The sequence below is a fragment of the Staurois parvus genome, unplaced genomic scaffold (genome assembly GCF_062004578.1).
Source record: "Staurois parvus isolate SC_StPar_1 unplaced genomic scaffold, SC_StPar_1.0 ptg000553l, whole genome shotgun sequence".
Classification (NCBI taxonomy): domain Eukaryota; kingdom Metazoa; phylum Chordata; class Amphibia; order Anura; family Ranidae; genus Staurois; species Staurois parvus.
Genome location: NW_028318349.1, coordinates 647090 through 672595, shown reverse-complemented (window position 1 = coordinate 672595; position 25506 = coordinate 647090). Strand labels below are relative to the sequence as shown.

The 25506-nt window shown below is 41.1% G+C and overlaps 1 protein-coding gene across 5 annotated transcripts in view; it reads left to right on the top strand.

Annotated features, from left to right (window-relative positions):
* The window catches only part of HECTD1 (HECT domain E3 ubiquitin protein ligase 1), a 137773-nt gene extending 113791 nt beyond the window's left edge, over positions 1-23982 (top strand). For 3 of the 5 annotated variants that reach the window (XM_089691187.1, XM_089691185.1, XM_089691184.1), the window contains exons 30-42: positions 614-668; positions 1526-1708; positions 1948-2158; positions 3745-3830; positions 3972-4099; positions 4176-4377; positions 6164-6301; positions 6687-7294; positions 8486-8564; positions 12725-12818; positions 14411-14561; positions 15054-15198; positions 22889-23982. In XM_089691187.1, the coding sequence (XP_089547313.1) occupies positions 614-668; positions 1526-1708; positions 1948-2158; positions 3745-3830; positions 3972-4099; positions 4176-4377; positions 6164-6301; positions 6687-7294; positions 8486-8564; positions 12725-12818; positions 14411-14561; positions 15054-15198; positions 22889-23026 (2218 nt within the window). In that variant the 3' untranslated portion in view covers positions 23027-23982. The remainder of the gene's footprint in view (positions 1-613; positions 669-1525; positions 1709-1947; positions 2159-3744; positions 3831-3971; positions 4100-4175; positions 4378-6163; positions 6302-6686; positions 7295-8485; positions 8565-12724; positions 12819-14410; positions 14562-15053; positions 15199-22888) is intronic. The other 2 variants (XM_089691188.1, XM_089691186.1) reach the window with 1 other exon arrangement.
* Positions 23983-25506: the final 1524 nt, after the last annotated feature.

Here is a 25506-nt window from a genome sequence, read left to right as displayed (position 1 = left end):
CATTTGATCATCGATTTGGTTGGTTAAAATGATTCTTGACCAGAAAACATTTGTTTGACCCAAGAAAGTTAAAATCTTGATATGATCCAGTTTGATTGTTTTTTTCCTTTTGATAAGATCAATTATTTGATTTACTTGACCATATAATAAACTAGTTTACTTACTTGACACGATTGTTACAGCAAACTATCATTAAGCATAAAGGCTTCATTAGGTAGCCTGACTGTCGGATATGTTGAAATTGTAAATATTGACGGATGATGAGAATCTAGTGCAGGGGTAGGCAACCTGAGAGCCGCAGGACTACAGGTTCCATCATGCCTCTGCAAGTCATAGCTGTAACTGTCAGTTTTGTAATCTTTGCAATGCCTCATGGGAAATGTAGTTCCACAACAGCTAGAGAGCCGCAGGTTGCCTACCCCTGATCTAGTGTTTCAAGCCTTTCTTAGCTCATATTCTATAAAGCTGATTTTCCATACAGACTTGTGATGTACATGTTATCCAAATGTGGGGTGTTTTGTTGCTAATTTAACTTGATGCATCCACTTCTAAAGCATTAACATTGATTCCTGGTTTCTGCATACAAATGGCTCTTACTTTATTTCTTTAACAGAATAATGTACAGGGAAATGAAGGATTCTGATAGGCAAAAGGAGTCTGGCAGAATGGTAAGTGTCACTGTATGGGGTCCTTTATTTAAACTGTGTAACAAGACACATGCGCTTTACTAACATTAACAAGTCTGTTCTGTGCTGCAGCTATTCAAGCATGTGAAATAATACGGTATACGAAGAATATATAAAACACAGATTACAGGTTTGCATTGAAATGGATATTAGCTGTCATTATGTAATTGCAAGAGAAATTACAAACAAGAAGCTGTGTGCTGAGAGAAAACATTGATGTGATGTCCAAATGCACACTGAAAAGAAGAATGCCATTAAAGGGGTGTTGAATGTTTCAGCAGACCTCTTTATTGTTATGGCCAGTTGTAGGTACCTTTATACACTGACTGCTATTTGCTTTGAGCCACTTAGTCTTGTCTATTCCATTTCTTAAAGCTAAACTATACTCGCCTGTTCTCCAGAGCTGTGACGTCCTGGAGCTCCATGCTGGCTGCTGACATCTTCAGCCAGGTGGCTTCTGGGTATAGATCCCTGGCTGTTTCCATTGGCCAGGCCGAGATGACATCACTGATGTGCAAGTGTTCGGAGTTCAGTCATCCCAGCATTGCTGAAATTCTTCCACTGAGCTTCGCATGTGTAGCTCGGTGTACAGTGAGCACAGACAGGAAAGTATCTTTAAGGTAGAAGAGACATAGCATGCCTCTTCTGCATTAAAAAACCTGCCCCTTCACAGTTCTTTTATAGTTTTAGGTAATTTTCCAGTTTAATATTGTGGTGTACAGAATTTAAGGACACAGTCATCCAAGGCAATTCCATTCAGTTTCCAGTAGTAGAGCAGATCTGTCCAGCTGTGCTATCCAGAGCTGAGCTGTCCCCTAATACCGCATTCCCTTCTTCAGGGCTGCTGGTCCGTGGAACATGTGGAGCAGTCACTGGGTACAGATGCTTTGCCAAAGAATGATCTGATCACCTATCTGCAGATGAACGCAGATCCAAGCTTCTTGCGGCGCTGGAAACTGACTGGAACTAACAAGAGCATCCGAAAGAACCGCAACTGCTCTCAGCTTATCGCTGCTTACAAAGTAATGCGGGTCTGGGGTGGCATGGTTGTCTAGTTTACGCTTGGCTTGTTGTCTTTAGAACTTGTAATTACAGATATTCAGAAGATAACTGCTTTTATAGCTCAGGTTTGTTTTTTGTTTTGTTTTTTCATGTTTTCGCAATTCAGAGACTTTATGTGTGTGTTTGTATTTATTTTGTTCTATATCATAGAGCTTGCCAGTAATTGTATTTGATTGGTCCATGGCTGCTTTAATTGCAGGATTTCTGTGAGAATGGCACCAAATCTGTAGTGATGTCGGCTTCCCTTTCCACACTGCAGAATGCAGACATTCTAAGTTACACCCGGGAACAGCCACAAGCCAAAGCAGGCAGTGGGCAGAACTCATGTGGTGTAGAAGATGTTCTGCAGCTTTTGCGCATCCTTTTTATTGTAGCCAGTGATCCATACTCTGCTAGGACTCCACAAGAAGGTAGGTCAGGTTTGAGTATCTGCTATGATTTTTTTTTTTTTTTTTTTTTGTGCATCACCATTTTTCTATTTACTACTTATGAACATACAGTATACAATACTTTCTTGTATTCGTTTTAATGTCATATTACATTAGGACAGTAGCGGTACTGAAAGCACTCATTTGGTACTGGAGTTGAGTGAAATAAAATAGCAGTTATAATACCAAGACATTCTACAGCATTTTTCACAGTACGCAGAATTATTTCAGACAATTTCTTGTCTCTAGAGAAGCTAACAGTCTGATATTGCTCTTACAATTAACACTGAGTGTATATTTTTGGGATGATTAAAAGGAACTAGGGCAATAATAGAAACAGCACAAACATAGGGAGAGTTGAGCAGATAGTCATTAAAGCAAATATGTTTGAAAGAAAAAAGAGGTGGTGTTGCGCTTAGGAAAAAAAGTAACATATATGTGAAATAATTTATATATAAGATTGCAAACTGAGATAGTCCCAAAAAGCGAGTGTGACTTACCTAGAGATAGGTGCTCATGAAAATGCCGGTGAGTTTACATCTATGTGGGGCACCAGTGTGAACACAGTGAAGCACTTGTCATTTTAGTATGGAGTATCACTGTTAAAGATACAGCACCGTTGCACCAATTATTCACATGTTGGGACTGAATATTAATATTTTATTTGTATTTTGCTCACTGTTATCACTTTAAAGATTGCACGGTTTATTTTGTCTATTTGTGACTGTAGCGCAGTCCATTTTTTAAATATATAGTCATTAAAGCAAGCCTTTCCTCATGATCTATAATTTAAAGTAAGCTACCACTAGCAACCTGATTAGTGTCTTACATTTCTGCATGTGTAAAACCTCGGTTTTCAGGTGTCTTGTTCCTGTCATCATGTAGATTACAAAATAAGCAGGAGGCCATGACAAACTGACAGTGAAAGCCCACGCAAGCCAAATTTTACACATGTGCAATGCTTACCATATACTCAATCTTTACATACTGGTTGAAACGGATGGAAAGAGCAAGCAGACAATGCTTTCAATGTGACGGCTAACTGATACAAGATTTCCAAACATAGCTTACTGTCACTGTACTCTGGACATAGTAATGTGGCCAGGCTGTGATGGGTGATTACATCAGCAGAAGAGAGAGCAGCTGAGGTACAGGGCTGGATCTAAGTAATGCCTATTCAGTAAGATGGCTATGGTAAAGCTGACTGCTTGTACTGAGTTTTTTTTCCCCAAAGACTGGAATAATTACATGTTTAATTGCAGCTTTTCCCAGATCAAGAAACTGCAGAAGGAGGGACCATATCCATGTTACTTATTGCAGAGGTCTTTTCAGACTTGTTAGAGCATTTTCAGTTTGTTGCAGCATCCAGCAGTACATTACCACACATGGATTCCAGACAAGAGTTTCTTCGTTCTTGAGCACATTTATTGCACTTTTAATATATTTGTATGTTTCCCACAGTAATATGAAATGATTATACAGCAGATCCTCCTCTATTAAAACTGTTCGAGGTATTCTGATGCCTTTTAATATAGGCGTTACACAAGGTTTGTCTTGATTTGTTGCAGAAGGAGATGAAATGCTTCTCTTCAGTGTTCCTCCAGAGGAATTCACCAGCAAGAAAATCACCACCAAAATTCTGCAGCAAATTGAGGTATGGTAGTAAATCTATAGAAAGGCTTACTTCCAAGAATAACTAATTACAGTGTTGTCCAAGGTTTCTGAAACACACAAAGCTTGTACCTGTATTCTTTCTGTAGAGAAGACAGTGGTATGAATTTGTTTATCTGTACAGGAGCCTTTGGCTTTAGCAAGTGGAGCATTACCAGACTGGTGCGAGCAGTTAACCAGCAAATGTCCCTTCCTGATTCCTTTTGAAACCCGGCAACTCTACTTTACATGTACAGCTTTTGGAGCATCCAGGTATTAATATTGTGAAGCTTTCATACATGATTCCTCAGTATGTATTGTACTAGCATAACACAAATTTTTTTTGCAGAGCTATTGTGTGGCTGCAGAATAGACGAGAGGCCACTGTAGAGAGGAGTCGAACAGCCAGCGCAGTCCGTCGTGATGATCCTGGGGAGTTCCGAGTAGGACGTCTGAAACATGAGCGAGTTAAAGTGCCACGAGGTGATTCATTGATGGAGTGGGCAGAGAATGTTATGCAGATTCATGCAGATCGGAAGTCTGTGTTAGAGGTAAGCAGTGAATGGCTAGAACCCCTGTCAGGTCTTTAATGCTTTCTGTGCCTTTACTAGGAAGAGTCTATTTGTCCTGGTTAACACTGTCACCTGGACTGTGATGGGAAATCCAAATTTTAAGTTGTCATTAAAAGAGAAATAGAGGGGAAATCTTCCAATGGGAATGTGTTGTTTCAGTGACAACTGAGGGATTTTTCCTCACTTTAGAAGGATTTCCTCTCACATCCTGTTGTCTATACACTTGTCCTATAGTAAAGGGAAATCTGACTAAAAGGGACACAGGTGTCAAACAACTTGCAAGACTTTTCAAATATGTCCCTACAATATTAAACATTTTAAAGTGTCTGCCTTTCGATATTAGTCTTAAAAATTTAGAGATCTGAAAACACTGGTTTTAATTTTAACAGCTGATGAAATAGGCAGTTGCCCATTTTAACTGTTTAGATTCTATTAGATAAACCAAGTACGTTGCTATGGAGACAAGCTCCTCTTTGTTTCATGTTTAAAAGTCTTCGTATCAGTATTCCACAAAACAAGATAATTACCTTTAAAAAAAATGTTTCTTCATTCTCTCCTTATAAAAATATATTCTTGTTAATACAAGTGACATCACACACAAGTTTGCAGTATAGTATATTTCTTTCTATTCCAGTGGAGTCATGTGAGTTGGTTATGTGGAAGTAAACAAGTTCTGAAATCTGGTATTGTACAGGCTTTATCTAACACCACAAACACAGCTTTCAAACTTATGTTTATGTGCAAAGGTAGTTGAGCATTCTTCTTTTATCCACTCTACACGCTGGACTAAATAAAAGAGGAGACCTGCTCTGCTCCCTGATTTGCTGAAGCAGGAAACATGGCTCAATACACAATTTTTAGCAAAGTGCTACCTTCTGCTGTTTGTGTAAGGGTCAACTGTCTGGATTTACATATATTGCAATTCATGTTCTAGGGGGCCAACTGTGTCAAACTAATTCCCGTCTGACTACTTCCTACTCTACTTTGCAAAATCCCTGCTGCATAATTGCACATAACATACTTAAATGGACATATAATGCCAACATGGGGACCTGACACAGTTGGAGGATAAGGGTGAACGGACTAGGTTTGGACACTGACCCGCACTATACAAAATAACTTGAAAAATCTTTGTGCTCAGATCCAAATGGCGTGTGTATGTATATATATATGTGTATATATATATGTATGTGTGTATATATATATATATGTATGTGTGTGTATATATATATATATATGTGTGTGTGTGTGTGTATATATATATATATATATATATATATATATATATATATATATATATATATAGATAGATAGATAGATAGATAGATATATGTAGATAGATAGATATATGTAGATATATAATTTAAGGTGTTAGGGAGGGGTATGATGACACGTCAAAGTTTGCTAGAAATATGCAAGGGTGTATAATAATTTGCAGGGGATTAATAAAGAATCTCCAGTGTTTGCCTGTGGTCTTCCCTCATATGTTATATATTTGTCAAGTTTACTCTTCCCAGGACTGATGTTGCTATTTTTACATGGGCACTAGACACTCGCCTATTTTAAGGACTATGCTCTCCCAGTAGGAATTAGATGGTATTAGTCTGTTTTTTGATGCAGACCAGTTTATGTAAAGTTTTGGCATGTTTTTGTTATTTTTGGCATGTATATAAAACAATAGGGTGTGCTAAGCCACTTGTACTTTCCAGCATATGATTCCAACAATGAACAGGATTTATTGATTTGACAATTTTTTCTTGTCCAGGTGGAGTTTCTTGGAGAAGAAGGGACTGGGCTGGGACCTACCCTCGAATTTTATGCCCTGGTGGCAGCAGAGTTCCAGAAGACAGACTTGGGAATTTGGTTATGTGATGACGACTTCCCAGATGATGAGTCTCGCCAGGTAACAACACACAGATAAAATACACAGATGTCCTTTTAACCCCTTTACAACTGCCTGACAAACGTGCAGTGGCAAAGAGGGGAGGCTTTAACACCCACACATATGCATCACAGGACAGCTGTTTTTTATGTGCTTAGAGTGTGCTCACTATGTGCTGATCTGTCACAGACAGCTCTCAGTACGGTCAGCAGATTTGTAGCTGGCTAGACCTGCTTCCAATCATGTAACCACAGGATCACAAATCCTTTCTGCCCCCTTGGGTGTTCCACGTTACTTAAAGGGTAGCTGGGGTGGGAAGGGGTTAAGGAACTATTGGAATAAGGTTTTTAATGCAGATTGGTTGGAGGTGCAAAAACTGAATCCTTGTGTTTTTTTTTTTTGGCAGGTTGACTTAGGTGGCGGTTTGAAGCCTCCCGGGTATTATGTGCAGCGATCATGTGGACTTTTCCCAGCTCCTTACCCTCAGGACAGTGAGGAACTAGATCGAGTGACCAGACTTTGCCATTTTCTGGGTATATTTTTGGCAAAATGCATACAGGACAATCGCTTAGTAGACTTGCCCATTTCTAAGCCCTTTTTCAGGCTTATGTGCATGGGTGATATCAAAAGCAACATGAGTAAACTTTTGTATGCCTCTCGGGGTGAAGAAAGTGAACACTGTACTGAAAGCCAATCAGAAGCCTCCACAGAGGATGGACATGATGCTCTTTCTGTTGGGAGCTTTGAGGAGGATTCTAAGTCAGAGTTTATTCTGGACCCACCAAAGCCAAAGCCACCAGCCTGGTTCCAGGGTATCCTGACATGGGAGGACTTTGAACTTGTAAACCCGCACCGTGCCCGCTTCCTCCGTGATATTCGAGAGCTGGCTGTGAAAAGGAGACACATTCTGAGCAACCGGAACTTGTCTGAGGATGAGAAAAACACACAACTCCAGGAGCTGATGTTAAAGAATCCATCAGGATCTGGACCACCTGTCAGCATTGAGGATCTAGGGTAAGTTGAGGGCAGAGAAATGTTTACTGGAGCAGTTGCCTAACTTGGATCTTACCTTGGAGACTATAGAGATTAGCTGTAGTGTTATATTTAACATTTTCGTTTAAATTTTTATGCTATAATAAAGTTGACATATATATATATAAAAGTTATTCTGATGTTTACAAGCATTTTCTTTGTAGTTCTTCTGTTCTCAAATATTTTAAAAGGCCAGTTGGACCAGAAGTATAATTTTGTTGCAGATGTAGACTAGGCTAGTCTTCTATTTCTTTAAGGTCTCTTGCACACTTCTGGCTGAAAATGCTCAGTTTAAGGCATACAGGCTTCTTTTTATGAATCTGAATGCAGCCCATTGTTTTCAATGTGATTGTATATACTTGCAAATATGCACAAATGCCATACATCCTGCTTATGTGTGCAAACACGTTAATAATTGATATACAGCCCATCCTCACCTTTTATTCTGCCAGACATTTCTGATGCTCATACATCAGTACAGTGTTCAAGAGACCTAAGGGAAAACAGCAGTGACTTCACCCAACTTCAGTCATCTGGAGGAGTCTTGGTGGCAGGAAGTAAAGGAAATCTTCTTAGTGGGGTCACAGAAAAAAAAAAAAAATGAAGCACTTTTCCACTATCCAAAACTAAAACAAATGTCTGCAGTTGGACTTTAATTTATGTTAAAATGATTGTACACCTATTTTATTTGTTAAACAACAAACCTGTTATACTTATCTGCTCTGTGCAATGGCATTGCACAGAGCAGCCCCAATTCTCCTCTTCTCAGGTCCCCAACCGGCGCTCCTGAAATCTCCCCCCTGCAGAGTGCACCCTATAGCAAGCCACTTACTATGGGGGCACTTGTGAGGCCTCAATCCCAAGCTGTGCTCTGTGTGTCCATGGACACTCATAGAGCACAGCTCGGCTCTGCTCATTAACTGTGATTGACAGCAGCAGGAGCCAATGACTCCATTGCTACTTCTCTGTCCAGTGAGGAGACACTGCTCTCATGCATAGTGCTGGATCGTGATTGGGCTCAGGAAAGTATTAGGTGGGGCTTGTGGGGGGGGGAGCTGAATACAAAATGGGTTTTATCTTATTGCAGAGAATACATGAAGGTTCACAACATTCTGCATTTAGAACCACTTTAAAGGATGTACATTTACTCTTCTGTATGTTGATCTTTTTCAGACTTAATTTCCAGTTCTGTCCTTCCTCTCGGGTTTATGGCTTCAGTGCGGTTGATCTGAAACCCAATGGTGAAGATGAGGTATGCAAATGTCTCGGCTTTCTTCAATGCAGGGAATGTAGACAGTGTTCGCTTTTCTATCTTGTATCTTTAGAATGTAATAAAGAGTTGTTATTTGATTGGTAATGGAATTGATTTGTGGTTTCTGGGTGTGCAGGTTCTTGGCATACAATTTTATACAAAATTACAGTGTGTTCAGTGGCACCAAGATTCTCTACAAAAATTAGCAGCAATTTCGAAATAAAGCAAGTGTTTAAGAAAAAGATTTTCGGTAGTTAATTGTAACTTGACCGGATGCTCAACTTGAACGAACGGTATCACTGCACTGAGTGCCCCCAGCTCACATTTTACTCATGATTCTCAAGCTGCTTGCAACTCACCTTCTGGTGGTGCTGATGTATGGAGTCATGGAATCCTTTGGATCTTAGAGTCTGTTCCATCCTGGCACCATCCTAGTGTGCTCCTTTGCTCTGTCAAGTGTGGCAGGACCCTCTGCCGTTTCAGCTAACATTTTTATTACTGTCATGACCAACAGTTCCCAGGTACTGGCTGACTCTCTTTTCAGAGATGCAAGTATGCTCCCCTGCCCTCTCCGGAAGACCCTGCATGTGATTTGCTTGTGGCTCTGAACCATCGGCTGCAAGGACTCTATTCAAAGTCCTTGATTGATTAGCTCCACCTTTTTCGACCAGGGTGTCTGGGGTGCATTGGCAAAATGCTTACAAATTGCCAAAAAAAGTGTACCAACCAGCAAGGTGGAACAAACTGGTCTTTCAGTTACACAAAGTCCCATGATTTCATTGTGGACAATTACAACCTTCCAGCCACTGGCGTCCTAACAACCAATGGTTGATAAGGAGGATGTTGGATTCCTGCACAGCATCCTTGTTTGCTCCTCCCCTGCCCCTCTTTGTCAGCATTGGGGTCACATTAGCTGAGTTAGGGAGGGAAACATTGCAGAACTAGTCATTAACCAGTGAGCAAAGATGTATTTGCTTTGGAAAAATAAATCATGCTGAGTGTCCTACATGTTCAGATGTTGCTGCTTTATATGAAACCATTAGTTTAGTTTTACATTTTAGAATGGGGTGCCTCGGGATTGTGCCTAGTCTTAAAGGGTGCCAAATGTTGAGCTGCATTAACAAGTAGTTTCAGTCTGCTGCTATTATTCCTATAATAGAGGAGGCCACTTGTGCTGCTGTTGATGCAGTGCCCACCATTCTGGCACCTAGAGGATTAGCCTGGTGCTTCTAACAATGCTTTTTCCAGTCTTGGGTCATTTATATTTATTTAAAACTCTTAACGTCACAAAGAGTTTCCATTTTTTTTCTCTTTTTCCAACTATTTCTCTATGGAGATTGTAGACATCCTGATAAGCTGTTTGCGGTCCATAAATGTTTAGTAGCCCCGTATACATTGAGGTTTTGTGCAGGGATGACCATTCCCACCTGTGGATCTGTCAGTGTCCTGCCTTAATAGAGAGGTTAATAGAGGAGACGCTCCTGGCTAAGACCCAACTGAAGTTAGCTTTTTTTTTTTTTAGAAAGAGATATATACTTGCTGGTGAGCCTTGCCCTGTATCCAATTCTACATTTGATCTTACATTGTAGACTGTCTGATTGGTCAAACTCTCTTTAAAAAGATCTAATTGTTGCTAAGGTTGATCACTCATTAAGTATGGAGTAGACGGCTGTACTGTTATATTTCACTTGCAGTGGTTTGCTAAAAGCCTCCCATATCATGTCAGTTCATAAGTGAAGGGATCCTCAGACCAGTTCTTGACAACTTCATCAAGGATGCTACTGGTGGGAAGAGCACCCATCTTCCTATTCAGCAGATGCAACCCAAAGGAGTTAACTGCTCAGTCTTCTCCCTCCTTCTCTGTTAAATAACATACCTTTTGTTTCTTTACTCCCTCGATCTCCATGTTCAGAACTCCCAGGCTTGGTTCCATGTCCACCTGCAAAGTCTGTCAGTCAGTGTGCCAAATCCTCAGGCAATCCTTCTTTGTATGAAAGTGTGCCCCTAGTATCCAGAGTGGTGGGATGTTTGTTAACCTTTGCAGATGCTTGAACAGCTTGTATTTCAAAGGGAGGTGGTATTTCTAGGACTACAAACTGTGGAGTTTTTCCTCCCTGCCCTTTTCTTAGTTTTCCTCCTCAAACCTTTTTGATGGATCCTAAACTTTTAGAAATTGTCATTGGTACAGACCCACTGTTTGGAGTATGTGGGTCTAGGGAGGCTCGGGAGAAGTCCTGGGCACCCTGTCAGTGCAGAGGACTGGTTATGGGAGTCCTAACCTTGATCAACACCCTGGAACTTAAAGTGATTTGGCTGGCTTTACAGCATTTGTTCATCCTATGGGAGGGTCATCTGATCTGAATTTAAACAACCCCACAGTGGTGATGTACATAAAGAACATACAACCATGACCATGGCAAGAGAAGCCATTTGGATCCTGTACTGGGCAGAACTTCACATTTTAGCTAGATGTGGACCTCCTAGCTTGAATGTTCAACACCAAACTGATCAGGTTTGCCTCCAGATAGAGGGATCCTCAAGCAAAAGCATTAGATGCTCTGGTGGCTCCCTGGGATTAGTGCACACTAATCTATACCTTTTTTTCCACCCCTAATCTGGTTTCAGTTCACCTAAAGAAATTTTTCCTCCATTGTCTGTATGTTTGCCATGTTGCCCATGACTCATTTGGACTGCTTTTAGACGTCCTAAAGTTTTAGGACTTCCCGTTTCCTTGAATGGACATGTTCTCACTGTAAAATCCTTTCTCAAAAACTTGTTCCAGGACAGCCCTTGAGACGTAGAGCCCAGATCCTTAAAAGATGGACCTCTTGGCCTGCCTCTTCAGTATTCGTGTTCCCTCTGGAAGGTTAGGATGCACATATAGGAACCTGTGTGAGAGCCCTAGGCTCAAGGGCTGTGCTGGTGGCTCCTGGTTTTGAAAGTTACCTCCTCCTCGCCCGGCGCAATCCCTCCATTAGAGAATAGGAGTGGGGTTGCCCACTTGTTGCCTTCAAATCCTCAGGGGAGAGAAGACCACTGATGGTGTCCAGCTGACACTGTTGAAGGATCCTGACTGGCTCAATGTCCTCCGCAGGGCGGAAGGGTGGAGTCAGCCTTTTTTCAAGAGTCCTTTTGAGAGACAAAGGTCCTACCTCTGTGTTTATGATCATGCTCTCTGTACTGCTTTGTGGTACAATCTGAAGGTTCAAATCAAAACTCCAAGAATTAAATCACTTTTAAAAATATGGTTAAGTCCAATGAGGTGAATGCCACTTTGTGGACTGTTTGTTATTTTTTACTGCGTGCTAGGAGATATCTACAGATGTCGCTATACTCTTAGCACTATGACAGGAGAGGTCTGTCCCATCCCCCCCATTGCCATTCACAGAATACTTTCATGATGTTAATGAATTAAAAAAATACAAAGCCTGTGGTAATTGGGCAGGAGGAGAGGGGCAGGTGCTGCTGCCAGTGAGCACTGCTTCAGTACGGGAAATTTGCAGATCCAGCAGCAGTGGACTCGAGGTGGCATATACACCTGGCTGTACACCTTCTAAACTACCACATTTTTAAAAGTTCTGCAATTCCTGGAATTCTTCCCAAAGTAAAACTAAAGGCAAAACTTTTATTTTCATTTTGGATCGAGTAAGGGAGGGTTATAATCTGTCAGGTTTTTTTTTTCCCATCTGTGTCCCATTCAAAGATTTCCCTTCCCATCTTTAGCCAGAACAGGAAGTGAGGAAAATCCTGGTTGTCACCAGAACTAATGTCCCCATTGGAAGGTTTCCCATTTATTATGGTTTTGGGAACAACCCAAAATGTGGGACTTTTACTTTTGGTATTATTAGTAAACAGAACAAATAGAGAGGGTCAATTTCCTTAAAGGGGGCACAGACTGTAATAAAAACCTGACAGGTGTTCTAATCTCTCTACTCTATCCAAAGCAAAAAGTAAAAAAAAGTTTTGCCTTTAGATATGTTAGTTTTTCTGTGTCCCCACAAGTAAACAAAATCCTATTATGTTTAAGGTGAACCTTTGTTAATGAGTAATGTTTCTGAAGCCGGTTGTTCAGCACATTGCAAGCTAAAGGTTGTTTATACCTAGAACTAGTTTTGCATCCAGCATTGTTGTGAACAACATTCATTTACTTTTTCTTCTAGATGGTGACTATAGACAACGCTGAAGAATATGTAGATCTTATGTTTGATTTTTGCATGCAGACTGGTGTGCAAAAACAGATGGAGGCATTCAGAAGTAAGTGTTACCTTGATCCACTTTGGTGACCAATAAACAATTTTGTTATAGAAGAGCTTCAAATACTACATACAGATTTATGCTAGAAGTATTCAGTACTTTTTTTTATAATTCGTTTATTTATGGCATTTTGCATTTAAGACATAATAGCCAGAGAAAAATAAAACATAGAAATGTATAATGATTACAAAGTAAATGGCAGTATACAGGTCAATGAGACCAATGTTCGGGTAAACAAACGTCAGCGCTATATAGAGCAGAGTAGGAAGGAACATATAGAGGACCGCTACATAGTACTATGCGGACCCTAGCAGTAGAATAAGTGATGGTACACGGACAAATATCCAATTGGACGGGTCACAATAAGATACAGACCTTCCTGGTCTCCAATGCCGGGGAGAAGAAGCCCCTCCAAGGGCCCCCGGGAACAAACTAAAATAACATTTCAAATACAAAAAATCCCCATAAATTAAAAATTAACAGTGAATTGCAGTTGCACAGAGGGGGTCACTAAGAGGCAAAGAAAAAGGGGAAAAGAAGGGAGAGGAGAAAGAGACATTGGGAAAGGAACAGGGGAAAGAAAGAGAACCAGAGAAGAACCAGACAGGAAAAGACCAGAAGGGGGAACATATAAAGAGAAAAGGATAACACAGAGCAGCCCTACCGCCCAAGGGCCCAGACCCCAAACTAAACTGACAGCGGCTATATCAGTATTCAGTACTTTTAAGGAACTAAATGTAACCATTGTAGGCCTAGGTACAGGAACTGATAACGGAGCACAAATAGATGTGTATGAGCATACCTTGGCCTGCCTTCAATTTCACCTCTGTCTCCTAGACAGATCAAGTTCTAAGCTCCATGCACACTAGTGCTTTTTATAAGCTGATAATAGCGTGGTTGTGCCAGCTTATAGCAGCGTTTAGGAGCGTTAGTGTTTTGTTTGCTTTTTACAGTACGTGAAGAAAAAGCTGGAAAAAATTTGTTAGGAGCTTAAAGAACGCTATAAGCCTAAAGTAGTGTGCATGGACACATAGGAGAACACTATTTAGCTTCTAGGAGCAGAAAAAAATGCTGATAACAGCTTCTAGGAGCAGAAAAACCGCTAGTTTGCATGGAGCCTAAGTGTTTACTGAGAAGTGTAGTTTCAGATGTCCACCTATGCATAGGACAGTATGTAAACTCTCCTGATGTGCATGAATAAGGGCAGTATTGCTAGAGAAGAACAATTGTTACTGCTGTCAGACCCATGAGACTAAAGGTAAAGTCATTATATTGTGTAGTGTTTCAATAGTTCTGGTTGAATTCAGCCTATACAGTTAGTTACTAACTGATTTATAATATGAAGAGGAGATTAGTGAGGGATTGCAGTCAAGCTGTTTTTCTTTTTTTTTTCTTTCTGAATACAGTCATTTTCCCTCCTCTGAATGTTCACTGAGGACACAGCAGGCAATAAGTAGAATAAATGGTATCGGGTGTAGATAAGGAACAGAATGAAAGCTATGCCATTGAAATGAAGATGGCTGTCTGTCAGTTGTAGAAGATACCAAATCATTTGATAAACAATTTTGATTGTACTTGGTTGTCTTTTCTAGGTGGCTTTAATAAAGTATTCCCTATGGAGAAACTGGGTTCATTTAGCCCTGAAGAAGTCCAAATGATACTCTGTGGAAACCAATCACCTTCCTGGTCTGCTGAAGACATCATCAACTACACAGAGCCCAAATTAGGATACACAAGAGAGAGGTGTGAAATCCTAATTCATATACATTCACAAAGGCCTCAAATGAATACAGCATGTTATCCAATGATCCCTTCACAATGCTACCTGCCATAATCAAAGACCTGGGAGTGTTTTGAATGATTCCAGTGCATAGTATGTAATGAAAGTTAACCAGAACAACTAAGCAAGTTGTACTGAAATTACGTTACTCAGTTTTTTGGGGTTCTTTTTGTGCATCTCATATTTTCTCATTGTTATGCCAACCCTAAAAAAAGAAAGTAAAAGAATATCATATCATTTTTAATGACGAAAGTTGGTTGCAAGCCAGCGACTTCCACGGTGAAAACGGTCTTTTTCCACGTCAGTTGATTGGTCTGTTCGACTGCAAAGAATACAGTGGGTCAAAATTTGGTTTGAATGATAATTGATTTCAATTTGATGCTATTAAATAAGTTGAAGTGGGGAAAGAATAATCATATAGAATAATTATATGAAAATGTTTTGGACTTTTGCAGCCCGGGCTTCCTTCGGTTTGTGCGGGTCCTCTGTGGTATGTCATCAGATGAGAGAAAGGCTTTCCTGCAGTTTACAACTGGGTGCTCTACATTGCCCCCCGGTGGACTCGCCAACCTGCATCCACGCCTCACAGTTGTAAGAAAGGTCAGTGCTACATTTTACTAGTGGAGGAAGTGCTGCTCTGTACTGAGCTTTCTGCTTGGCACTCACCAGACGCTTATAGTAAGAACTTGGTAGTAAATTTGCTTGTATGTTTTCTAGGTATTGGGCCTCATGCACACTGGACATTTTTGAAGCTTCTGTTAGAAGCAGAAAAAAATAATGCCAGACGCCCTGAGAGCCCCTGCCTGTTAGGTGTGTAGAGGCAGAAAAAAACCCACTTCCAGCATGTCCAGGAACAGCAGCGTTTTTGCAGAAAAGAAACTCATGTTGCATGTAAACATGTCTAAACGTGCATTAACAGCAGGTGCTTGTAGGTGTTCATTTCAGTGTCCAGATTAAATTGGCCAATGAGATGAATTAACATCCAAGCACAGGTACACATCTATACACGGTACACGCATTTACATGCATCAGACTTTTTTTTTTCTTCTGCCAAACCACCTCTGCTGGGAGGAAAAGTGTCTAGGAGAGATGGCAAAACATCCAGTGTGCATGAGGCCTTGAGCATATTCAGGGAGTAGGGACCTTATTACATTTGGTTCTAAGGTACTGGAAGAACAAAAAAATGACTATAAACATTATATTAGCGCAAAGGAAAAAGTCATTACAGTCCAAGCAGCTGGAAAACTAAGCCCCCTGAGCAGGTGAAATAGATATCAAAGAGGACTGGAGCTTTTTTTTTTTTTTGTCCGTTGCAGTCCATAAAGATATATTTTATGCTCTCACCAGAAAAACAGACCCTTAATATTACATGTGGGTCAAATAAAATATGTTGTGAACCATCATCCAAATGTATTGTGCTTTTTGTTTTCTGCAAATCCACTTTCTCTGGACATGCGTTGTATCCAAAGGCCAAATATAACAAAAACAATTTGAATGGAATGGGCAATATATGACAACTGGGCCAATCCGGAAAAGATTTTCACCTCTCCAAATATCATTGGCGAACTCTATCCAGTGGAAACGTTCACTAAGAAATGGTTGGTTCAATGGTGTCTCAGTCTTAACTGCTTTCCCGCCACTCTACAGCATATATACTGCTACAGGGTGGCAGGGGTGCACAAAATTACACACATATATATATATATATATATACACACACATACAGTGGGGATCGAACGTTTGGGCACCCCAGCTAACAATTTGTATTAATGTGCATAAAGAAGCCAAGGAAAGATGGAAAAATCTCCAAAAGGCATCAAATTACAGATTAGACATTCTTATAATATGTCAACAAAAGTTAGATTTTATTTCCATCATTTACACTTTCAAAATAACAGAAAACAAAAAAATGGCGTCTGCAAAAGTTTGGGCACCCTGCAGAATTTATAGCATGCACTGCCCCCTTTGCAAAGCTGAGACCTACCAGTGTCATGGATTGTTCTCAATCATCGTCTGGGAAGACCAGATGATGTCAATCTCAAAGGTTTTAAATGCCCAGACTCATCTGACCTTGCCCCAACAATCGGCACCATGGGTTCTTCTAAGCAGTTGTCTAGAAAACTGAAACTGAAAATAGTTGACGCTCACAAAGCTGGAGAAGGCTATAAGAAGATAGCAAAGCGTTTTCAGATGTCATATCCTCTGTTCGGAATGTAATTAAGAAATGGCAGTCATCAGGAACAGTGGAAGTTAAAGCAAGATCTGGAAGACCAAGAAAAATATCAGACAGAACAGCTCGCAGGATTGTGAGAAAAACAATTCAAAACCCACGTTTGACTGCACGATCCCTCCAGAAAGATCTGGCAGACACTGGAGTTGTGGTACACTATTCCACTATAAAGAGATACTTGTACAAATATGGTCTTCATGGAAGAGTCATCAGAAGAAAACCTCTTCTACGTCCTCACCACAAAAATCATCGTTTGAACTTTGCAAATGAACATATAGACAAGCCTGATGCATTTTGGAAACAAGTTCTGTGGACCGATGAGGTTAAAATTGAACTTTTTGGCCGGAATGAGCAAAGGTATGTTTGGAGAAGAAGGGGCACAGAATTTAATGAAAAGAACCTCTGTCCAACTGTTAAGCATGGGGTTGGATCAATCATGCTTTGGGGTTGTGTTGCAGCCAGTGGCACAGGGAACATCTCACGAGTAGAAGGAAAAATGGATTCAATAAAATTTCAGCAAATTTTGGATGGTAACTTGATGCCATCTGTGAAAAAGCTGAAGTTAAAGAGAGGATGGCTTCTACAAATGGATAATGATCCTAAACACACCTCGAAATCCACTGGGGATTACATCAAGAGGCATAAACTGAAGGTTTTGCCATGGCCTTCACAATCTCCTGACCTCAACATAATTGAAAATCTATGGATAGACCTTAAAAGAGCAGTGCGTGACAGACAGCCCAGAAATCTCAAAGAACTGGAAGACTTTTGTAAGGAAGAATGGGCAAAGATACCTCAAACAAGAATTGAAAGACTCTTGGCTGGCTACAAAAAGCGTTTACAAACTGTGATACTTGCCAAAGGGGGCAGTACAAGATATTAACTCTGCAGGGTGCCCAAACTTTTGCAGACGCCATTTTTTTGTTTTCTGTTATTTTGAAAGTATAAATAATGGAAATAAAATCTAACTTTTGTTGACATATTATAAGAATGTCTAATCTGTAATTTGATGCCTTTTGGAGATTTTTCCATCTTTCCTTGGCTTCTTTATGCACATTAATACAAATTTTTAGCTGGGGTGCCCAAACTTTCGATCCCCACTGTATGTGCACGCACGCACGCAGGCACACACACACACACACACACACACACTCTCTCTCTCTCTCTTGCATTTCCTGGTAGGGGGCCTACCCACGCCACTACTCGCGGCCTCAGCTGTCAATCACCGTGTCCTGGCCAGTGATTACTCGCTGGCACCCAGTGAACGTGTAGCATTACCGATGGAGGGAGAGAACTCTATGTAAACAATACAGTTCTCTCCCGTCAGCTCCTGCAAAACAGTGTGCTTACAGTGTAAAGAACATACACAGTAAGCCCCATCATGTTAACCCCTTCCTGCCCAGTGTCATTAGTACAGTGTCAGTGATTTTTATTAGCACTGATCACTGTATTGGTATTGTATTCAGCGACACCAAGTCAGTTCCCCCCAAGTGTCAGAATGCCCGCCGCAGTCCCGCTATAAGTTGCTGATTGCCGCCATTACTAGTAAAAATAAAATAAAAAATCCCAGTATCTATACCGCCATTTGTAAACGCTATAACTTTCATGTAAACCAATTAATTTACATGTATTGGGATTTTTTTCTTTAGCAAAGACATGTTGCAGAATACATTTTGGCCTAACTTTATGATGAAAATTTGATTTTTTTAATTTTTTTTTTTTAATAGCGCAAAAAATAAAAACCGCACAGTCAATCAAACACCACAAAAAGAAAGCTCTATTTGTGGAAAAAAGGACATAAATTTCATTTTGGTGCAGCGTTGCATGACCGTGCAATTGTCAAAATTATGCAGGGCCGTAAACCAAAAAATGGCCTGGTGAGGGCAAGTGATTAAAGCGGTATTAAACATCACACCAAAAACATAATGTATTGCAGCTTGCCAATCATTCAGATATGGTAGCTGCATTTAGTTTTAGGCCTTTTTTCCTCTGTTTCCACTTGGTAATCTGAGCAGTAATGCATTTCATGTATTAGAGTGCCCCCACTTTTGGTGAAAGAGCACAGGGGGCAGCTTTGGACAGCAGCATTGTCAGTCTGGGTGGGAGGGGAGTGTTAGCTGGAAATTGGCTTCAATTGGTTACTATATCTAAGTATTGCTAGCTTATCTAACACTTTATAAGCAATTACAACAACAATTTTCTCCTTTTGGGATACACAATATCACAAACGGATCATTGTAAACACCCTGTCAGTGATAAATGGCTTGTCAATCCTTGTAATTGATACATCTGCAGGACAGCTTGTTCTGTTGAAAAATAACAGACTTGCTGGCCATATCACAAGGTGAAAATAAAGGAAAGAAAACAAATGCAGCTATTACATCTACTAACTGTTATGCTGCAATATAATGTATGCTTTTGGGTTTAATACCACTGTAAACATCTCACTGTACCAAGTGAGAATGTGTGAGATGCTCTTAAAGACTCTTTACTATTGCAGATCCAACTCTGTAACCAGCCATCGCTGCAATTTCTGTCTGCCAAGCTGCAGATAACTGTACAAGAACAATAAACAGCCTATCTTCCAGCACTGTACTTTACCTGAGCAACAACAGCAATTACCTTCTGCCTTTCTTTTTTTGTGCTGATGCCCTAGAACAACTTATGACACAAATCTCCAGAATGGCTCTCATTTCCATTCACATGCGGAGAATCGTATGGCTGAAAGCAAAAATAAGGAAGGCAATTTAGATGCTTCAGGCTTTCGGTCAAATGATCAACTTCCAAAAAAATCTGCTTTCCATCCCTTCCTTCACCAGCCCAAGCAAAATGTCTTTCTGCCAGAGACCAAACTGCTCACCCCTAGGTCTCATGCTCAGGTCTTAAGATCAAAGAAATGCCCCTCTTGTGAGATTCTCCTTGAGAGTTCTGGGCCTTATGGTGGCTGTCTCATTCACCCAATTTTATTCCCGACCTCTCCAACAAACATCTGGTTGTCATGGCACAAGCATGCTCCGTCCCTTGAGCTACGCATGCTCCTGTGCAGCCAGGCCAGGAACTCCCTGGCAGATTTCCAGTTTGGCCCTGTCAGAGGGGGAAATAGTTTATCATATCACTGGTAAGTGAGAATGACAGGTGTCATGTTTTTAGGTTATGGAGGAGTGTTTCTCTCACAGTTCAAGGACCATGGTCACCAGAGGAAACCAATAACCCTAACAACATCCTGGAGCCAATAGCGCTTAAGATGACTCTTCACCATTGGACGGCTTAACCTAGGGACACCCAATCAGGGTGCAATCGGACATTGCCATGGCTGTAGCCTACATCAGTCATCTAGGTTAGGGGTCTCCAAACTTTCTAAGCAATTGGCCAGTTTATTGTCCTTAAGGCTTTAGGGGGGCAGACTTTGGCCAGTGGGAGTAGAAAATGTCCTAGTGTAAGAGTAAACAATACCTCATCATTGGTGTCAGTGGCATTAATTTTGACTCCTTGTTGGTGTCAGTGGGAGATTTAGTTCCTCATAGTGTTTCTGTCAGTAGTTATGGCAAATTGTTGGTGTCAGTGGGTGGAATAGTTCCTTGTATAAGTGGGGACATATAAGTCCAAGGGCCGGATAAAGGCAAGTAAAGGGCCACATCCATCCCCCAGGCCACAGTTTGGAGACCACTGATCTAGGGTGTACCAGGAGTCATGCATGTAAGCCAGATCATACCATAAAACATTGTCCAGCAATCTCTGCTGTCTACATCCCGAGAGTGGACAACTGGAGGGCGGAATACCCCCGCTGCCACCAGAATAGTTTCTTCATGTCAACATCTTCAGTCAGAGATGGGGAATTTCTGGCATGGAAATCCTGGCCTCCAGATTCAGCACCAAGTTACTTGTTAGAGGCCAGGATCAAAGGTCCTCTAGCACTGGCACTGGATGCTCTGGACTTAGAATGTGCACTGGAGAAAAGACCTAGATTATGTATTTTATATGCTCTACCTCGACTGCTGTGCAAAAGAGAGGAAAATAAGAAAACGCTGATTCTCATTGTACTGGATTGATACTGAAGAACCTGGTACATCGGCATGCTCAGACTGCTAGGAGACTACCCCTGGCCATTTCCCAACAGGCCCGACCTACTGTCTCAGGTCCCTCTATTCTATCCTGCTTTAACCTCCTTAGCGGTGTTCCCGAGTGTAGCTCGGGGTAGAATTTCTATACCACAAGCGGTAACCCCGAGCTACACTCGGGCTTACCATGCGGCGCTGCTCTGGGGGTCCCTGCAGCACTTACCTTGTCCTTCGTTCCCACGATGTGTCCCCTGCAGCGTCCCCGGCCATCTCCTCCGGCCGATGCCGGCATCTGTGTTCTGGTCCCCGTGACGTCGGGACGTACGGGCGCCGCCGGCGGCGGGAAATTTTAAAAATGTCATTTTTTTTTTTTCAATTTTAAATAGTAAAACATTGCTGTTTCATCCCATTTCACATACATATTGTCCCTAGTGCTTTGCCCTGTGCCCTGCCTGCATTTTGTCTGTTCTTTCTGCCTGGAAACTTAGAAAAGTCCATGGCGTCCAAAAAGCGTCCATTTACGTCAAAAGCGGTTTTAGACCGGCTAGAGAACAGCGATAGTAAATCAGAACCACTTACAGAATTGAGTGATAATGATTTGTGGGGAAATTTTCCTAAAAATTACAGCCTACAATAAACTATTTTCCATGCGAAAAAATGGTACCGCTTTCAGCACAAAAAATCAGAAGGAATCATACCGCCAAGGAGGTTAATTGCATGGCTGTTGAAGCCCAGGTTTTAAAAGCAATTCAGCCCCAGAGACTACTCCATGCCTTGTATTCTGGCCCTCTTACAATCAGAGCTTGACCATAACTTGACTCTAAGTACTCTGAAAGAACAATTTTCACCCTTGACTTATGTTTTCCAAAATCTTTTTGTCCTCGCTCTCCCTTGCCAAAACCTTTATCCAAAGTGTTTCTCATTTTTGGACCCCCTTGCAGAGCACTCTGCTTCCTTGGGACCTTAATCTGGTTCTCTCTGCCCTGCAAAAACTACTCTTTGATCAGGAGAACCCCCTTAGATGAACTCTCAAGCAAACTAACATTCCTGTTTTCTAGAATGTCTGTTAGACATGTCTCTGAACTAGTGGCCCTCTCTTGTAAGGAACCATTCCTGATCCTTCAGGTAGTCGTACGCCAAAAGCCATCCTTTCTTCCTTAGGTGGTGTCTGTATTCTACCTCAATGAACATCATACTTCAATCCCTGTGCCTGAACCTAAGCACTCAAAGGAAATATCTCTTCACTGCCTGGACAGCGTCAGAGCCATCAGAATCTGTCAAAGCTCCAGCTTCCATGGTAGACAGATTCCCAATTATCTCTACCCTCAAGACCTGGGAAAAACGACCACTGCCAGGTAGCTAAGACAACTCCTCTTCAAAGCTTACTCTCTGAAGGGAAAATCTAATTCAACACTGCTATATGCTCACCGTACTAGATCCGTGTTTCCTGGGTATTTAGACATCAAGCCTATGACATCTGTGAATATTCTGCTTGTGCCCTTAACTGAACTCTAAGAAATGCAATTTAAATATATTTCAAAGTTCCTTTTTGTGTGGTAAAAACAGCCGACTGCACATATATGCAGCCTATTTTCTACAGCCTTCTATGACACATTCTACACAGCATCTCTGATAAGTAGTAGGAAGGGATCTGTAGTCTCTCCGTGCAGATCCCATTAAGGAGAGCTCTGAGCCCTGATTGGGGGGAAGAGACACCGCCCCTTCAAACAGCACATTGAGAACATGCATAGCTAAAGCACAGAATCACAGGCTGTGTGCTGGAGCTCCCCTCCCCATCACCTTTTTTTTCTCTTGATGTTGGGAAAACCTGTCAAATTTGACAGGTGCTGATAAATGAGGAGCAAGGTGACAGAGAGAAATCACACTCAGTGCTTTGAATAGAGGCAAGTACACAGTATAGAAAGATGTGCTTTGTTCATGTTTCATGAGGTTTACAATGTATACTATAACTGGTATTGACCCTCTTATTTTATTATGACAGGTTGATGCTACTGATGCTAGCTATCCTTCTGTGAATACATGTGTGCATTACCTGAAATTGCCGGAATACTCTTCGGAAGAGATCATGCGAGACCGCCTACTTGCTGCTACCATGGAAAAAGGATTCCATCTGAACTGATAGCCCCGTGGACTGGCAGGACACTGCAGTGTGTTACTAGTGGCACTCCCTCTCTTGTGTTTGTGTGCTGAGAAAAGACATGGCCTTTCTTCCTCTTGCTGTGTGTTCCTTACACCCCCTCCGTGAGGCTTTAATGGAGAGACTGGGTGTAATGCCTTTTTTTTTTTGTTGTTCGCTGCTAATGATAAAATGGTCTTTTCTCCTGGCATGACTGACTGAAAAACAAAAAGAACACTTAACCTGTCATTTCTCTCCGGCAGCCTGTGGTTTAGAGGGCAGAAAGAAGCCTCTAATGTATGTCCTAGGTCACTGCTTGTCAGCACTCAGACATTTGTACAAGTGTAGCGTCTGTTGTATGAACATAATACACTACGTCAGCATTCCCCAGTCCCTGTGTCCTGCATCCAACTCTCATTTGCTAGCTTTAAACTAACCTGTTCGAAGGCTGCTTACATGAAATGTAGAACGTCAATGGACACCTAAAGCTTTTTTTTTTCTCCTTCCCTCCCCTTCCTGATATATTTTCCCTTTTTATTTTAATGGTGCCTGCACTATTTGATGCCCCCAATGTTTACTTTCTTTTCTTTTTTTCCCTACTATAATCATGCACCTTTGTTTATCATAATGTCCTTCATATTCTTGAGGGATAGTTTTTCTTTTGAGATGCCCCTGCTATGCAGACCAAGCTGAAGTGTTTGTGCTACATGCAAATAAAGCTATGAAATCAGTCCCCACAATATATATATAGATGCACAAAGCCAATGACCCCCTTCTCTGTTCAGGGTAACGTCTAACTCTCCTGGGTAGGAGGCTGTTCCTCGCACTTAAGGGGTTTAAAAAAATAATTGAAACAAGTTTTGCTCTCTTGTATTTTCTTTGTATATTATAAACATTTATTTAACTTGTTGCAGTTTGAAGAAAAAAAAATAAAAAAGTTAATAAAGAAATTAAAAATACACCTTTCCAGTACGTGTGCTGAAAAATATCAATTAAAAATATTTGCAGCGTAGAAAATTAACTGTTCCGTATTGTTTCTGTTGTAACGGCAGCCTGCTTCTCAATCAACATGTTGCCTGACTTGGGAAATTACAGCTTTCTGCTGTCACGTCCTTTGGTATCACTAAGCTTTATGTATAAAAACATCTGAGGAAAAAATCACTAAGCTTTATGTATAAAAACATCTGAGGAAAAATCTGACAGTCTATATTGTTGCATTGTAGCCAATTAGATTGAAATATTAAAGGCCCATTCACATCGCTCGGTTCTATTGCAGTGCGTTAAATGCTCACGCATTTAGACTGCCAATTGAATTGAACGGACTGCCCAGCATACCACAATGGGCCAGGAATGGTGCATGCACCATTTTGTGTAGTGCACTGTAATGCACAGTAGTGTGTTACTGTGCATTAACCTCTTCACGCTGAGCGTACGCAAATATGCGGCCTTGATGCGGAGCAGCTACATATTTGTATACCATTTGTAAACAAAAATGTGCCGAGAGCGCCTGCCCTGCACTCTCCCAACATGTGTCGGCATCCCATGGAAAGGTCCCGATCTCTCCTTGCGATCAGGATCTTTCCGATCATGTAACATCCAATCACGGTGGTCACATGACCCTAAACCCAGCCCCAGCTCCCTGCATCAGAAACCCCTTAAAGGGCCAGGAGGCGCCAGCATGAAGGGGTTAATCAGGTGTGTTGGAGTGTCATTCAGAGATAATTTCTCCATATAACAATTGCATGAATGGGCCAAAATTCAAATGTCAACTTCTAGTGCGTGTTTGGATCAGAGCTAGGTGTTGTTACACCATAGGGGCCCACCCCAGGCATCTGCCCACATCCCTGATTTCTATAGATAAACTGTAAACATTCCACCTAACTATATGGGACTTTACTGGCAGAAATACAATACAAAAAAGTGTAACACTATTTATTCCAAGGTTTAAAAAAAAAAAAGTAATCATTAAAACAATATATTTTAGAGGCGTCTGTTCATTTTTCTATTACATCACCATTAGAGTACATAATTGAAACTGAAAGTACCGTAGATTCTATTGCATATGCATAGAGACCCAATCAATGTGCTCCTTCTTCAAGGGTAGCTTTGCAAGAAGGGTGATGCAGTACTGAATTGATTGAAGAAATAAAAACAATCAGCCATATCATAAGGTCAGCGCAGTTTGTTACCATCCCTCTACCCACACCTTCATGGGGTGTTGACCATCCTAGGTCTACCAAGTTGGACACTGAGGCCCCAATAAACTTATGATAGTGTGTATCTTCACTGGATTGATTCCCAGGTGCTCATATGAGATGTATTCTATATCTTATACCCAAGGATACAGATGGAACAAAATGGGATATCCGAATAGTCTGTCGGTCAAACACATCTGTGAAGATAGGTGCATCAATGAGGAGGGAATGGTCTGGTTTTTAAACTTTTTGAGTAAGGGATAGTTCACATTAGATGCAGTCCACTGT